At 37.9% G+C, this 15,593-nt stretch overlaps 1 protein-coding gene across 1 annotated transcript in view; it reads left to right on the plus strand.

Annotated features, from left to right (window-relative positions):
• Window positions 1-15,593, plus strand: part of LOC126195272 (xylulose kinase-like) — a 152,492-nt gene that overhangs the window by 108,305 nt on the left and 28,594 nt on the right. The window contains exons 8-9 of the mRNA XM_049933803.1: window positions 4,591-4,735; window positions 12,955-13,070. Coding sequence (XP_049789760.1) covers window positions 4,591-4,735; window positions 12,955-13,070 — 261 coding nt within the window. The remainder of the gene's footprint in view (window positions 1-4,590; window positions 4,736-12,954; window positions 13,071-15,593) is intronic.

Genomic DNA, 15,593 nt, shown 5'->3' on the forward strand with positions numbered 1-15,593 from the left:
TATTCAGAAAAGAAAATTACCAGGTGTATTGTTCCAGATGATGTAAAGGAATTGACACAAATAAAGCCATTTATCAACAGTAACATGAATGTATCTGACGTCTTAGATTTCAAGAAAGTGGCAAATTGTAATACAAAAACAACAAAACTAAACATTTCCAAAGTATAGTGGCTGTGATTGGGCAAACATAAGCCCCATGTAGTTAAGACCAGATGCAGCTTAAATGAAATGAGGCTGGAAAGATATCACTATTAAAAAAATGTTTACAAGCACAGGACTCCAAGAAAAATCAACTATGTGCCCTAGGTGTTAAAAGCCATGTATCTCAAGAAAAGAAGAAAGATTAGACTGATATGATGCAGCACCAGACACATGATGACTCAAATGGTTTTACAAAAGTGTTATGTGGCGAATTTTTTGTGTATGTACAAGAAAGCTTTTGTTTCATTCATTTGCTCTCTTTACTATCTTTGTGCTGAGTACTGAACTGTGGAACTTAGAGCCTTTTGTTGACTTTCCACTTTCAGTAAGTTTTTCATTATATTACAATATAATGTTCGTAAGTTGATTTGGAAACTAGATCCATGTTATGCTTAACTTTCAAATAAAACACATTACACTGACATTATGACTATTAATTACCTTGTAGTCTTAAAAATCATGTTCCCCAATTTATGATTATTGCATTTAGAGGATTTTTTTTATTTCTAGTCTTCAGTTGTATTGTGATCAATCCAAACATGCACAGAACAACAGAAGAATTTTGCAATTTCAGAAAGGCAAAACATATTCACCCCTTCCGCACACCAAAAAAATGAAAAATGTGACACTTGAAATCATTGCAAATCTTGGGGAAAGACAAATCAGTAAATTAACACACATCCCATATGTTCATTCAGTAATGTCATATGGAATAATTTGTGGCAACTCACACTTAGGAAAGAAAGTTATCATTGCTCAAAAATGTGCTGTAACAATAATATGTGGTCCCCATCCACAATCATCTTGTAGACACCCTTTTTAGGAGTTAGGCATTTTGACTGCTGCTTACAGTATATTTATTTCCTCATAAATTTTGTTGTAACTAACCCTCTACAATTCAAATGGAACAATGACATACATAATTACAATACCAGAAGAAAAATGACACTCATTATTCCACATTAAGGTTGTCTGTTGCACAGAAAAATGTGCACCGTGCTGCTACCAAAAATTTTAATCCCTTACCCAATGATGCCAAAAGTCTGACAAAGAACAATTTGAAAATGAATGGTCCATGGAACATGAAAGCAATAAGATTTGCTTTTTGTTGATGGAGAACATGCTTTTCGTTTTCCTTACCTGACCATTCCTAAAGTGCCACTTAAGGATTCAATATACAAAAAAAAAGTTATTGTGACTTTACTTTTAACATTTTAGAATGTTTATTATCAGCTGTACAGTGCATTTTGATACAATTGGCCTTGCCAGCATGTAAAGTACAGTTAATACAATAGCTTTATCAGAAAATAAAAGCATCTATAAGTAGAGTACAATGCCGATTACTGGTACACTTGTGTAGGTTCTGGAGTACTTGTTTACACATTATGTATAAATGCATAATTAAAATTGTATATCAATTACTTGCAGTTACATATTAATAACCGACATTTACAATTACTTATGGCTTCTTTATGCAATAATACTAGTATACTTATTTACTGGTGGATAAATGCACAATTCTAATTTTAATTGTATGATTATTTAGATATGATTTTACTGAAAAGTACAGCTACTCAAAGCACTATTCATGGAAAACACTATCCATGAATTCACCAACTTGTAAAATTCTTGCTCTTTTAATAAAGTCTCTAAAACTTTTTTAAACTTGTGTAAGGGAGTCAATTTAGCAATGTGTTACAGAATTTTAGTCTCATATGTATATGGCTACTCTGTGTGTGAGAAAGTCTTGGGTATGGTAAATCTATCATGACTATTTCTTGTATTGTGCAAAAGAACATTATTTCTTGTTCTTAGTTTGTTTTAATTTTCTTTGGCACAAATTGGAGACCTATAGAACTAAAAGTTGGGGACTATCATAATGTTAAGTGATCTGAAATGACTTCTGCATATCTTCCTTGGAGACAAAACTAGAATACACTGTAATTCAAATCTGGTGCATTTCCCTACAACAGTATTTCATATTGCAGATATGAGTGAAAGAACACATAATAAGAGTATAGTAGCAGACTGTTACTGACATATTGTCTTAATTTATGTACCGGCAACAAAAATTATACTCTTTGCTAGTTTGCTGCTTAAGTAATTTATGTGCATCCCACAACAGTTTTTTTATTGATCCAGTCCAAGTAATTTCACATTCTTATTGTCAGTACTCATTACTCTGAGACTGAGATAAAGTTCTTCCGTTTTTGTTTCTTAATGGACAACTGGTTGGCCAGAACCCAGATTTGTCATCTTAGTTATTTCTCTGTTGTAATTTTGAACATTTTGTAAGTTTTCACCTCTTGCTATCTGTGTGATGTTGTCAGCATACAGCACATTTTCACATACTATGTGATTTGAGAAATCATTTATTTTATTTTCAATAACTGTTCTTGGTTCTAAATATGCTCAATGACGTATCTCTTATGACATAGTGAGGTAATTTTATTGATATAGTTTCATGTGACATCTAATCCAGGGCTTTGCCAAAGTCTGTAGGTGAAAAAATAGCATAAGTAGCTCATCACTTAACAAGACTATCAAACAAAATATGGAACAGATATCCTACTGCTTTTACTGTTGACAGATTTGGTCTAAAGCCAAGTTGGTTTGCAGTCAGTAACCCATTATTTTCAAAATTGTTGCATATATATTTTTGAATAAAAAGCTTCCTATTCTTTTTTGGTACAATTGGAGAATTAAGATTAGTCAGTACTTACCAGAGAGGTGTCTTTCTCCTTTCTGAAACACCAGCAGTGTAGCAGTTATTTTAAGTGCTTGGGGAAAGTACCATCTGCCACAATTCTTATGGCTCGATAAAGCAACAGCATTTTAATTTCATTTGTGATGTTCTTTATGGCGAAGTTGCTCATTCCATAATAGTCCACTGTTGGAAAGAATTTCCAAGCTTGTTATTTGCTTTGCTAATATTATGTGGTGGAATTTTAGATCACAGTAATGTATTTATTTACTTTTTTTTTTTTTCTTGGGGTAAAGTGTCTCAGCAACTGAGCTGTTGTTGCAGCTTGAATGACGACAGCCTGTACAGTTACAAAGTATTAATTTAATGCATTTGAGCCTATGGGAATGGTATTGCCTTTTTTTTACATTGGTTTATTTCACGTTTAATGACATTCCATACTGCTGTGCTACTGTTTCTATAATTCAAATTCTAGCTGTCATTTGCTTCACATTTGGCTGTTTTAATATCAATTTTGTAGACCTGTTTGAGTTTTGTGTATTAACTCCACCCCTTTCAATAGAGCTGTCTTTAGCTATAAGAAGGAGCATTCTTATTTTATTCAAATTATACCATATTTTAGTATTTTATGGTCACATTTAGTGTCATTAATATTTTTCTTGAAGGTGGTTGGACAGTTGCTATTTAGCGTGCATTGAAAAATGTCGAGAAACAAAGTGATGCAATCATCAATGGTTTTCTCAGTGGTCAGTTTACAGAAAAGGTCCACTAATTCTAGTTCCCTTACAGCATTTTCAGGCTTATTTTTATTTAGTATTCTATACTTTAGAAAACTTTTGGTACATTCAGAGAATGGCACTCTTAATATTTGGACATAGTCCTTTATGATATTCCTAATTTAATCACCCTACATTCTACATAATATCTATGCTCTTGGGTTACTATGTCTAAGCAATCTCCTTGCCTTGTGGGTTGTTCATGGGTGCAGTAGAGATTAAATGAATTTATTGTAAGATACATTCTCTCTTTTTCCCTTATGTTTATGGTAATGTCACCGGTTATGAAAGCTTTGCGATATATATATCTTGAAACTAATGATATTAGTGTATTGAGTTTGTCTGTGAAAGTTTTTTAATGAGTTCCTGGTGTACAGTAGAGTGAGACAATTACAATTTTTTGTATGTGTGCCACTTCTTCAAATAACATTCTTGAAAATGATAACTACTTCTATAACTGAGTAATTTACATGAAGACTGTAACGAAGATTACATGAGAAATGGTATTTCAACAATTAGTCAGTGTCACCACACAAATTATGACCTTCAACCACCTGCAAGCACATTACATTCTACTTCTCTGTTAACTGAAGCAATTTATGCTTACTATTATTGTGAAGATTAAAATTCTTTCATAATAGCAGAAAATTTTTTCCCCTGTGTTTCCATTTTGTTCCTTGGTGTAGGCAAATTTCTATGAATGTATTTTTGTGTTTAAAACTGTATCTAAGACTGAGACTTGAATAATATTTGCCTTTCACAATTGAAGGCAGTAAAAATACAAAGATTCAGGTTTGAGCCTGTGCCTGGAACACAGTTTTATTCTGTCAGAAAGATTTATACTCTTTAAAAACCCACCATTTTTTTCAAAATACTTATTATGTTTTTAAGGTTTATTTTTATTTATAGGAATGCGACAAACTAAAAATGACGTTGTCGTAAGTCTTGGCACAAGTGACACACTAATCCTGTGGTTAGAAAAGCCACACACCCTTCCTTATGGCCATGTTCTCTGCAATCCACTCAACAGCGAGGAGTATATGGCACTGCTGTGGTAATACATTTTGATTAAATAGTATAATAAAAAAGGCAGTCCAGATCACATTATTTATTTATGTGTTAACTATAGTGATCTGAGCTGCCTTTTTCTCTTATATTGTTAAATACAATCACTGTTGTATGATATCAAAAATTTTGTTAAAAGTGTTGAAGTGAGCAACTTATATTTTGCTTTACTGTTGGAACAACTATTTTTAAAATGAACTAAAGTAACTAAAAGTTTTTAGTGGACTATAAATAATGTGAGGTGTAAAAGTAACAACTTACCATACAATTGGGGCATTGAGTGACTTATAGGCATTTAAACAAGACTGAAAATGTTGCTGAGCTTTTGGATGACGTACGTTTACAGAGCTAACAGAATACACACACACACACCACCACCACCACCACCACCACCATTACAACATTGTCCCAGGACTGTAACTCAACAGTCAAGCTGCAGCCACAGTACAATGTAGTCAGCTGCAACGCTGTAACAGTGGAGGTATATGTGTGTTCTGTATTAGTTATCTAGAAGAAGGGCACTTTCTGAAAGATTAGTAATGTTCTGAGTCATTTCTGTATCTGTATTGCTCATTTAGTGTCAATTATTTGAATCAAGGAATGAAAATTGATATTTGTGTCATCTACTAGGTTATAGCAAAAAGAATAATTCAAGAAATCATACATGAAGGGACTCAGTCTTGGAATATGTAAGCTGAATGAATATTGTGTTGGTTTTCATAAATCAGAGAAATTGACAAACAAGTCAACAAATTCAAGAAAATGTCAAGAAATTTTAATGCGTTTTTACCACAGATGTACAGATTTAATACATAAAAACCAGTGATGCAACTAAGCACTTGCAACAACTCTATGTAACAGAAATTAAAAGAACATTTCTGGTCTGCTGACTTATTTGAATGACATTGACATATCATGTAATGGGTGATCTGTGATAGAGGTGCATAGGGAGACTGAAGGCAGGTTAAATCAGAGATTAGAATGGGAGGGAATTATGCATTGACTTTCTGTTGACAACACAGCCTTCATAGAAAAGCATCGTAAGACTGCTCGTGCTTGGCATTAAAGGATTTGGTCAAATCACAGGATGACTGAATGGGGATTTTCACCCCACAGCTCCCAACTGCCAGCCATTCTATATATGCCAGGGGCTACTTGGGGTAAGATATTCATGTTACTTGTGCTACAACAAATGACACATGTATTTTGTACAGATGAAACATGTCTAATGATCAAACATAAATTCTGTGTCTGGTACTGTGTTTTTATGTTTTGTTACTGTTTTATCCTGAATTATATACTTTGTCTGGGTAGGTTGTATTTACTTCTGTTGTCCCAGCTTTCAGTGCATTACCACCAAGCCTGGATGCAACCCCAATTTGATTTTACAAATAATACTCTACAGCATTGGCCCCTTACTTAGCCTGCATGTATCGTGAATCTCTTGCCCAGCACAAAGTCCCAAATGACGGGGAAAAATTTGCAGATGATTTCAGTATATAATAAGGATAAAAGAACGGACCCGCAAAATTAAAGACCAATATCTATAATTTCTGTTTGCTGCAGAATTCTTGTACATATTTTCAGTTTGAATATAATAAACTTTCTTGAAACTCAGAAGCTTATGTCCATGAATCAGCATGGTTTCAGAAAGCATCACTTGTGCGAAACTCAGCTTGCACTTTTCTCACATGATGTACTGTGAACAATGGATGGAGGGTGACAGGCAGATTCTTTATTTCTAGATTTCTGGAAAGCATTTGACATGGTGCCCCATTGCAGGCTGTTAATGAAGCTAAGAGCATATGGAATAAGTTCACAGATATATGAGTGGCTTGAAGACTTCTTAAGTAATAGAAACCAGTGTGTTGCCCCTCAGTGGTGAGGGTTCATCAGAGACAAGGGTATCATCTGGAGTGCCGTAGAGAAGTATGATAGGACCATTGTTGTTCTCTCTATATATAAATTATATGGCAGACATGGTGGGCAGCATCCTGAGGTTGTTTGCTAATGATGCCTTGGTGAACAGTAAGGTGTCGAAATTGAGTGAATGTAAGAAGGTATAAGGTGACTGGGGCAAAATTTCCAGTTGGGGTGATGAGTGTAACTAGCTCTAAATGTGGAAAAATGTAAGGTGATGTGGATGATCAACCCTGTAATGTTCAGATACAGTATTACTAGTTTCCTGCTTGACACACTCATGTTGTTTAAATATCTGGGCATAACAGTGCAAAGCAATATGAAATGGAATGAGCATGTGAGAACTGTGGTAGGGACGGTGAATGGTCGACTTTGCTTTATTGGCAGAATTTTAGGAAAGAGACAGTTCACCTGTAAAGGACATTACATATAGGATGCTGGTGCAACTCATTCTGGAGTACTGATAAAGTGTTTGTTATCCATACTAAGTCAGATTGAAGAAAGATATCTAAAGAATTCAGAGGCAGGCTGCTAGATTTGTTACCAGTAGGTTCAGACAACATGTAAGTATTATGGATTTGCTTCAGGAACTCGAATGGCAATCCCTGGAGGGAAGACAACATTCCTTTTGAGAAACACTATTGAGAAAATTTAGAGAACTGGCATTTGAAGCTGACTGTCAAATGAGTTCATTGCCACCAATATACATTACCTGTAATGGCAGCAAAGATAAGATATGAGAAATTAGGACTCATATGGAGGTACACAGAGAGTCATTTTTCCTTTGCTCTATTTGCAAGTGGGACAGGAAAGGAAAATAACTAGTAGTGCTACAGGTTACCCTGCACCTCGCATTGTTCAGTGGCTTGTGGAGTATCGTCGTAGATGTAGGTGTAGATTCATTCCTCAAGTCCACATACGTGAAAATCAGGCCTCAGTCTTTGATTCATTTTGAAAATTGAAAGATCAAAAGTCAGACATATTAGTCTGTACTGTATACAGTATATGGAAATTTTTAGTCTCAATTCATATTCAGTGCCTCAAGAAAATTTCAAGATCCATATAATGAACATGATTTGCAACACTGAAAAGAGGCTGACTAGAAGTATTGAAGAATTAACCTTGTTTTCCGACTGCTGTGAGACAGTAACTGCTCATGGCATAGCCAGCGTATCAATTTTAGCGATTTATGAAATTTTTCTCTGTGTTATTTATAGAGTGGTACATTTGTGTGTGTCCAGCATAGTTGACATTTCCACTTTTGCACACAATGCAACAATACTTGTGGAACAGATTGAGACCAAGAAGTAAAAAGAAAAGGAAGTGCTTACTTGTCTGCCCCATTCTGGTTCAGTACCTGCAAAAACTGGTAAGGCCTATTGAGACATGGCATATACAGTATTTCACCTGTACTAACAAAGATAGTTGTTGGTTAAAGATGACAAGCTTCCAAAGACCGGATGGATATGGTATTCCATGCCAGTGTGACATTGAGTACATGGGACAGATTATAAAAGCAGTTAAGAAAAGTTGTAAGCAATATCAGCAACATATCCAACTAAATACCTGTAGTGACCAAGATTGTCAGTTACCATTAGTTTCTCTGTTTATGTGAGCTGTCAAAGAGTTTGTGCTCCAGCTGCCAGAGGCACTGGATTTTGGTTTGGTCTCTGTGTGCAGTTACATCAAGTTAGGTTGGCTATACTGCAATAGTGATGTTGCAACAGCAACATCTATACACATAAAAGCCCATACAGTTTTCTGTTCCATCTTGTAAAAGTAAGCTATTGAACAACAACAGTGTATTTAAGAATTCGTTTTTGAGTTGCTACATCAATGAGAGCAAGTAAACATCTGCATGAAAATCTAGATATAAGCATAACAAAGCACACACTTTCAATAACAAAGCAAATAAGTATAGAAAATAAGCATTTGACAATGACCGACACTTGAAAACAATAGTGTATATAGTTTACAAAATAAACAACATCTGAAAGTGTAACTTCTCATTCTTTGTTTTATAATGACATTGTTGCAATAAATAACCAATATTCACAGCTTTTCACTCACCAATTTATGGCAACAATGATGCAATTTCATCTACTTTCCCATCATCACTGTTGCTGCAATCAGTGCAAAACCACCACCACCACCACCACCACCATTGTCATCATCATCATCATCATCATCATCATCATCATCATCATGAGCAAGACAGATCTTTAGATCTTCATTGTCACTGATGATACCTGTGCTGCTTGAATACATTTTTCTATGTGCTCGACCTTTTTTGTCCATGAGGCTGCACCCACTATCACAAGAACTTCACAGAACAGTCTTTCCACATATGTTATTGTAAATGACTTTTTCCTTATGTACATCTTCACATCACTCCGTAGTAGCTCACTGGAGTTAAAATTACAGTGACCTACTGCAAGACAAAATTGATGACAGAAAACCATCACAATATCTCAGGCACTTACGCCTTAAAGTTGATGCAGGTGTTGTACCTAATACCTTGCTATGTACTTTGTGGTAGCTTTCTTCTAGCTCAGGTGAAATTTATAATAGTGTCTCATGGACCTGCCTGAGAGGACACAAGTTCCAATAATCGATAAATTTAGTGGCAGTGCCTTGCAACGGTGCTATCTCATCCAAGGTGACTCATGCAGCTTACATCTGCCTTGCAGACATGATCAAAGCTCTGACTAGAAAAGTTAATTAACTGCTGGCTTGTCACTGCTCCAGCAGTGGCAGGGGACGCTGTTGCAAGAGATCGTGTAGTTGTACCTGCACTGTCTCCTTGGCCCCAAATGGCACAGTGCAGCCACCTTCTTTTCTCTGATATCAAAGGAGTTTGGAGATGAGACGTAAAAGTGTACATCACATTATGCTTACCCAAATGCCATTGGCAGTTGGACATAGACACATCTGATTGCCAATCACAGTCTCAGATGACAGGACAAAAATTTCTTCTGGATTGGTTCAAACTTGTGTATTTATCCATGTACCTTACAGTACTTCAAATGGACTTCATTCTGTCTCTCTGGAGGAAACAATTCATCCAAAGTGACTTACGGCAGTCAACTTATTGAGTTGGAGTTGGGTCTGTGCCAAGCCTTTCCTTTGGAATTTCACCGTTGCTGACTCCACAGGACCCATAACTGAAGCAGACTTCATGTGCATTATCATCTGGTACTAGACATGATGAATTCAAGGCTTGCCAACAGCATCTCAGGCTTTACAACTGCCGGATGCCAATGCAGTGGAGCGATACACAGTGCGAAGCTCGTCCAGATGGCAAGTTGCAAATATGCTGAGTACATGGAACAGTTGACAGCTATAATACGTCCTCCAGGCACTCCAAGAGAGGTAAATCAGTGCAGACCTAGGTGATCGGGTCCTGACTGTCTGGCTTTCGCAAAGGCAGAATTTAACTGTATTATTCAGCCTTCTAGCAGTCTGTGGTCATCAACTCTCTACCTCATACATAAGGAGCATGGCATGTGGCAGCCATGTGATGATTATCATGCACTGAATGCAAGGACAGTGCCCAACAGATATCCAGCTCCCATGTTCCCATGCTAAGCGATTATAAATATGCTCTTTGTGGTGTGTCTGGGTTTAGTGTGCTAAACTCTGCAAAGGCTTTCAAACAAGTTCCTGATGCAGATGAGGACATCCTGAAAATATCCATAATCATGTCTTGTTCAAGAGTGTGTTCATGACATTTGGTCTATGCAATGTTAATGTAGTCTTGGTAAACGGTTGTCATTCTGTTTAGCCTACCTAGATGCCATCCTCGTCTTTACAACCACTGCTAAACAGCACCAGAAACTCTTGGTGGAAGTCTCTAAACACTTAGAACAACATAATATGCTATTAAACACTACCAAGTGTGTATTTGGTTAACCACAGATTACTTTTTGGGCCATCTGATTTCATCAGCAGGGTCACCACTTTTTCCAGACAAAGTAGAAGCCATCATGAAAATTTCAAGAATGTAACCATTAGGAAAGTATATTCTTTTCTAGGACTGCTAAATCTTTACCTGCATCCTCTGCCTGGCTTGGTCAAGTTGCAAGAACCACTAAGTAAAGCACTTTCTGGACCTAAAACTAAGGGAAATTCTTTGAACCAATGAACAGACGTGATGAGCCATGGCTTTGAAGCAACAAAGCAAAGCATAGCAAATGCCACAGTCCTGGCACACCCCCCAATGGTCACACCTCTTGCATTGGTGGTAGATGCTAGCCAGACTACTATTGGTGCTGCATTACACAGCTAGTTGATGGTGCTTGGCAGAAGTGGAGCACTTATGATCAAGACTTTCTTTGTGTTTATGATTCAATCAAGTACTTGCCCCCCCCCCCCCCCCCCTGCCTTCCTCCAGTTGGCAGCCAGAGAGTTCACGATTTTTACCAATCACAAGCCATGCATCTATGCTTTTAGACAGAATAACAACATTGTACACAAAGACACCCTGGGATTAGATCATCAACTTTCCTTTTCAAAACGTTTTGTATGGCAAAAGTGTCAGTGCAGCAAGATCATGTGCATGCACCAGAAGGAGATTTTCCAGAACTGATGACACGATTTATGCGTATGTACATTGACATAGTGATTGCTACCTCTGTCAGATGGTCAATGCTATTTATTAATTTCAATTGATTGTTTCACTCATTGACCAGAAACAATACCATTTGGTAACACTTTGGCAGAAATCTAGCTACCCCAAGTATGTGTCAGTTTCCTAAAAGACTAAAACAGTCATTAGTGAAAACACTTTAGAAATTTTTCTTTGCTACAAAAATATTTGAGAAGAAAGTACAGAAGAGATTAGTGCCACAGATTAGTACACACAATTTGCTGTCAAACTTGTAGTTTGGCTTCTGGAAAGGAGTATGCCCAGAAAATGCAATGTATTATTTTGTGTGTGAGGCACTAGCAGTGCTAAGAGCTAGCCTGAGGACGGTAGTAATTTTCTTTGATTTAACAAAACATTTAATTATGTGGATCATGCAATGCTTTGTAAGTTGGAACTTTATGCGATTCAAGAAAAGTGTGTGTGTGTGTGTGTGTGTGTGTGTGTGTGTGTGTGTGTGTGAGGGAAACGTTCTCCTAGTACTTCTGCATTATTATGAAAAACATGCAGTGTGATGTAAGCAAGGTAGTTAATAGGGTCTGGCTTTTGCAGAACATGTTAATGCTTCACTGCAACAAATTGCAATGCATACAGATTCAGACTCTTGTAGAAACAAAATTTTGCTGTCCCAACTTGGTCATACAATCAGCAAAACAGACCATTTTAAATTCTTAGAACTGGGGCTAGGTGGAAGGCTTTCTTGGAAGTGTCACATTCAAGATGTTCTGCAGAAACTGAATGCTGCTGTCTTCACAGTAAGAATAATCTCCACTGTCTTTGAAAATGAAACACAAAGGCCTGTTTACTTTTGCTCTATTATCTTGTATAGTGTTATATTTTGGGGCAGTTCTGTGCACTCACGGAGAATATTCTTATCCCAAAGCAGGCAGTCAGACAGAACTGTGGTGTCATTCGTGAACTTCATGTAGGCCACTGTTCAGATGTCACAGAATACTAAGGCAATCCCTGTACATATATTCCACCACAGGATTTGCTGTTTACAATACTGACCTATCCAGAAGAAACTGCAACATTCATTCAGTGAACACTAAACAGAAAAATGATATACACTGAGATAACACTCATTAAGCATTGTACTGAAAGAAATGAAATGTTTAACAGATTTTATTTTTGATAAGTTGGTGGTAAACTCCAAGTCTTTGAATCTAAGATGAAAGGTTTCCTTGTGGAGTGCTCCTTCTACTCTCTTTGGGAGTCATTTGCAGTAATTCGGTACTTCTGTCTAATGTGCTGTTTTTTTTTAATCTCTCACAAATTTTGTTATGTTTTATTTATTCTTTGTTTGTAAGTTTTCAAATCAGCCGACAATAAAATCGTTCCATGACCAAGTAGCTTTGGGTAGCATGGTTGCATGGAACCTGATAAATAAATGAAAAAAAACCTCATTTACTGGTGATGTTAGCAAACACATAAATGAATGAATAAAATCCTCTTTCACTGGCAATGTTAGCAAACACATGATATAATTTTGAACACATGAATTTTTATGTCATTGCACTAGATGTACTTTCACTGGACGCACCTCATTGCTGCAAAAAATTTTTTAGTGATATGTTGTAGACTGCCTCAATTTATTATGAACTTGGTTCTCATTCATTTACTTTCTGTTTGTTTTGCTTCAGTTTTAAGAATGGATCTCTCACAAGGGAACGGATTAGAGATGACTGTGCAGAGCGATCATGGAATCTTTTCAATGAGCTTCTGGACAGCACACCTAGAGGCAACTTTGGAAATATGGGTAAATAATTTCTTCACAAACGAAACTACTCTTCTATTCATGACATGTTTACTTTGCTTATTTTCCAAGTTCATGTTTTAAACTTTTTTTGTCAGTGACATTTTAGGTGGTAATCATTCCTCTTTTCTGATCATTAAACATTCATAATTGGTAGAACAATCGCAAAAAATATCTGAGGCCTCGGTTTAAGTCTCAGTTTGGCACAGCTGTTGACAGATAGCTAATTGTTCCAATCAAGACATCAAACCCCATATCTTCTGTGGATGCATAAAAAGCTCTGCTCATCTCATGACTGCCAACCATTAACAGTACCTTGATTTTAATAACTGCATCCCATCCACAGTAAAAAATCTCTCTCATGCAGACTGTTCACCCATCTACAGTAACAAACAAACCCTTGACCAGTAGGCTAACGACATTGCTAAGGCCTTCACAGGCAAGCACTATCCTCCAAGAGTAGTCTGCAAACAGATGTCTCATGCCATATCCACACATGACTCTAATCCTCCAAACCAACTGAAAAAGAGCACCATCCTCATTACCCTTTATCACTACAGACTCTTAACAACTTAATGACATGGTTTGAAAGGGCTGTGAATGTTTATAATCATGCCTCTAAATGGGGCACATCTTATCCATAATCCTTCCACTCCTCTCAAAATATAATTCTGTCACCCAACCCAAGTTACATGACCCCAGTCTTTGGCTGCTGAGGTCAGATTGTGAACAGCAGCACGAGGCCAGAAAGGTTACAGGAATGTAGGTTATATTGGAAGGAGAGTTTCCACCTGCACAGTTCAGAAAATCTGGTGTTTGTGGGAAGTATCCAGATGGCACAGGTTATGAAACAGTCACTGAAATGAAGAATGTGATGTTGGACGACGTGCTGAGCAGTCAGGTGGTCCAGATGCTTCTTGGCCACAGTTTGTTGGTGGCCATTCATGTGAACAGATGATTTGTTGATTGTCATGCCCATGTAGAATGCAGCACAGTGGCTGCTGCTTACCTTGTAGATCACATGAACAGTTTCACAGGTAGCCCTGCCTTTGATGGGGTAGATGACGCTTGTGACCAGACTGGAGTACTTGGTGTTGGGAAGATGTCTGTATGTCTATTACAGGGATATGAGCCATGAGGCAAGGGGTTGGGAGCAGAGGCTTTGTAGGGATGGACGAGGATATTGTGTAGGTTCAGTGGGTGGTGGAATAACACTGTGAGAGGGGTGGGAAGGATAGTGGGTAGGACATACCCCATGTAAGGGCATGAAAAGAGGTAGTAGAAACCCTGGCAGAGAATGTGTTTCAGTTGGTCCGTCCTGGGTGATACTGAGTCACGAGGGTAGTTTTTGAGGGTGGGGCAAATGAAGTAGGTCTGCAAGTCAGGGTTTGTCAGCTATGAGGGGATGTGGGAGATGTTTGGAGATTGTAGTTTAGGTTGTGGATGGTGGTAGCCCAAGGTGGGAGTAAGGAGTGGAGTGAAGGTGTGCATGCTGTCCGCATGAATCTAGCCTCTTCCCTGTTCCCATTCCAGCACTACACAGCCCTCTGTTCCACCAACACACCCAAAGGCTTTTTATTTTTCTGCTCCCTCCCCCCCCCCTCCCCTCTCCCCTGCACTTCGTCAAACTTCCCGACTGCACGTAGCTGCTCTACCCTCTCTCCACCTCATGCCTGTAGGCTCCAACAAGCAACACGTTACTGTCCCTCACCCCTAAGCTGCTATTCCTCCCCTCCCTGCCTCAGCATCCTCTTTACATGCATCATGTGCTGCTGCTCGCAGTCTGGCTTCAGCATCCAGAGACTGTGGTTGTGTGTGTGTGTGTGTGTGTGTGTGTGTGTGTGTGTGTGTGTGTGTGTGTGTGTGTGTGTGTGTGTTGTCTATTTTCAACCTTGGACTTGGCTGGTAGTTCACTTCCTGACAATCATTTTTTTGTGCCTGTCTGAAACTCAGTGTCTCCACTATATGGTGAGTAGCAACTATTTGTTTCATAAAATTGTTACATTCCATCCTGGATTTTCCATTGTTTTATTTTGCCTGATGGCTTTTCTTCCATCCCATAACTCAGTGCTGTTCTCCTTTGTTACTATTTTCTAATGCATTACAATACTCAGTGGCCTTCCTTCTTTTTCTTCTTTCCTGTGTTTCTCTTGTCGCCTTACAAACCACACAGCACTCGCTATTTATGAGCCACGCTGTATCAGCTATATTGGCTGCACACAATAGATGGCTCCAATATCGCACTGATTGTTGGTGCAGCAGTTCACGTCACACGACACCCGCTGATATCATTAATCCCATACCTTCAAATTGAGCAATCGTCCTGCATCCTCCTGTATTTTCACTTGTTATTTCCCATACCTTCCTGTGCCCCACAAATTTTTATCTCAGCCTATCAACCCCTTTCCACCCCTCCTCCCCCTTCTCCACTCTATTCCCGTTCACAACTACTAACTTCACCTAATCTAGTCAGATCTGATGTCCCCCTTCACACTTATCCACCCATTGACCTGAAAACCAAATTAT

Source organism: Schistocerca nitens, chromosome 7 (genome assembly GCF_023898315.1).
Source record: "Schistocerca nitens isolate TAMUIC-IGC-003100 chromosome 7, iqSchNite1.1, whole genome shotgun sequence".
NCBI classification, from domain to species: Eukaryota; Metazoa; Arthropoda; class Insecta; order Orthoptera; family Acrididae; genus Schistocerca; species Schistocerca nitens.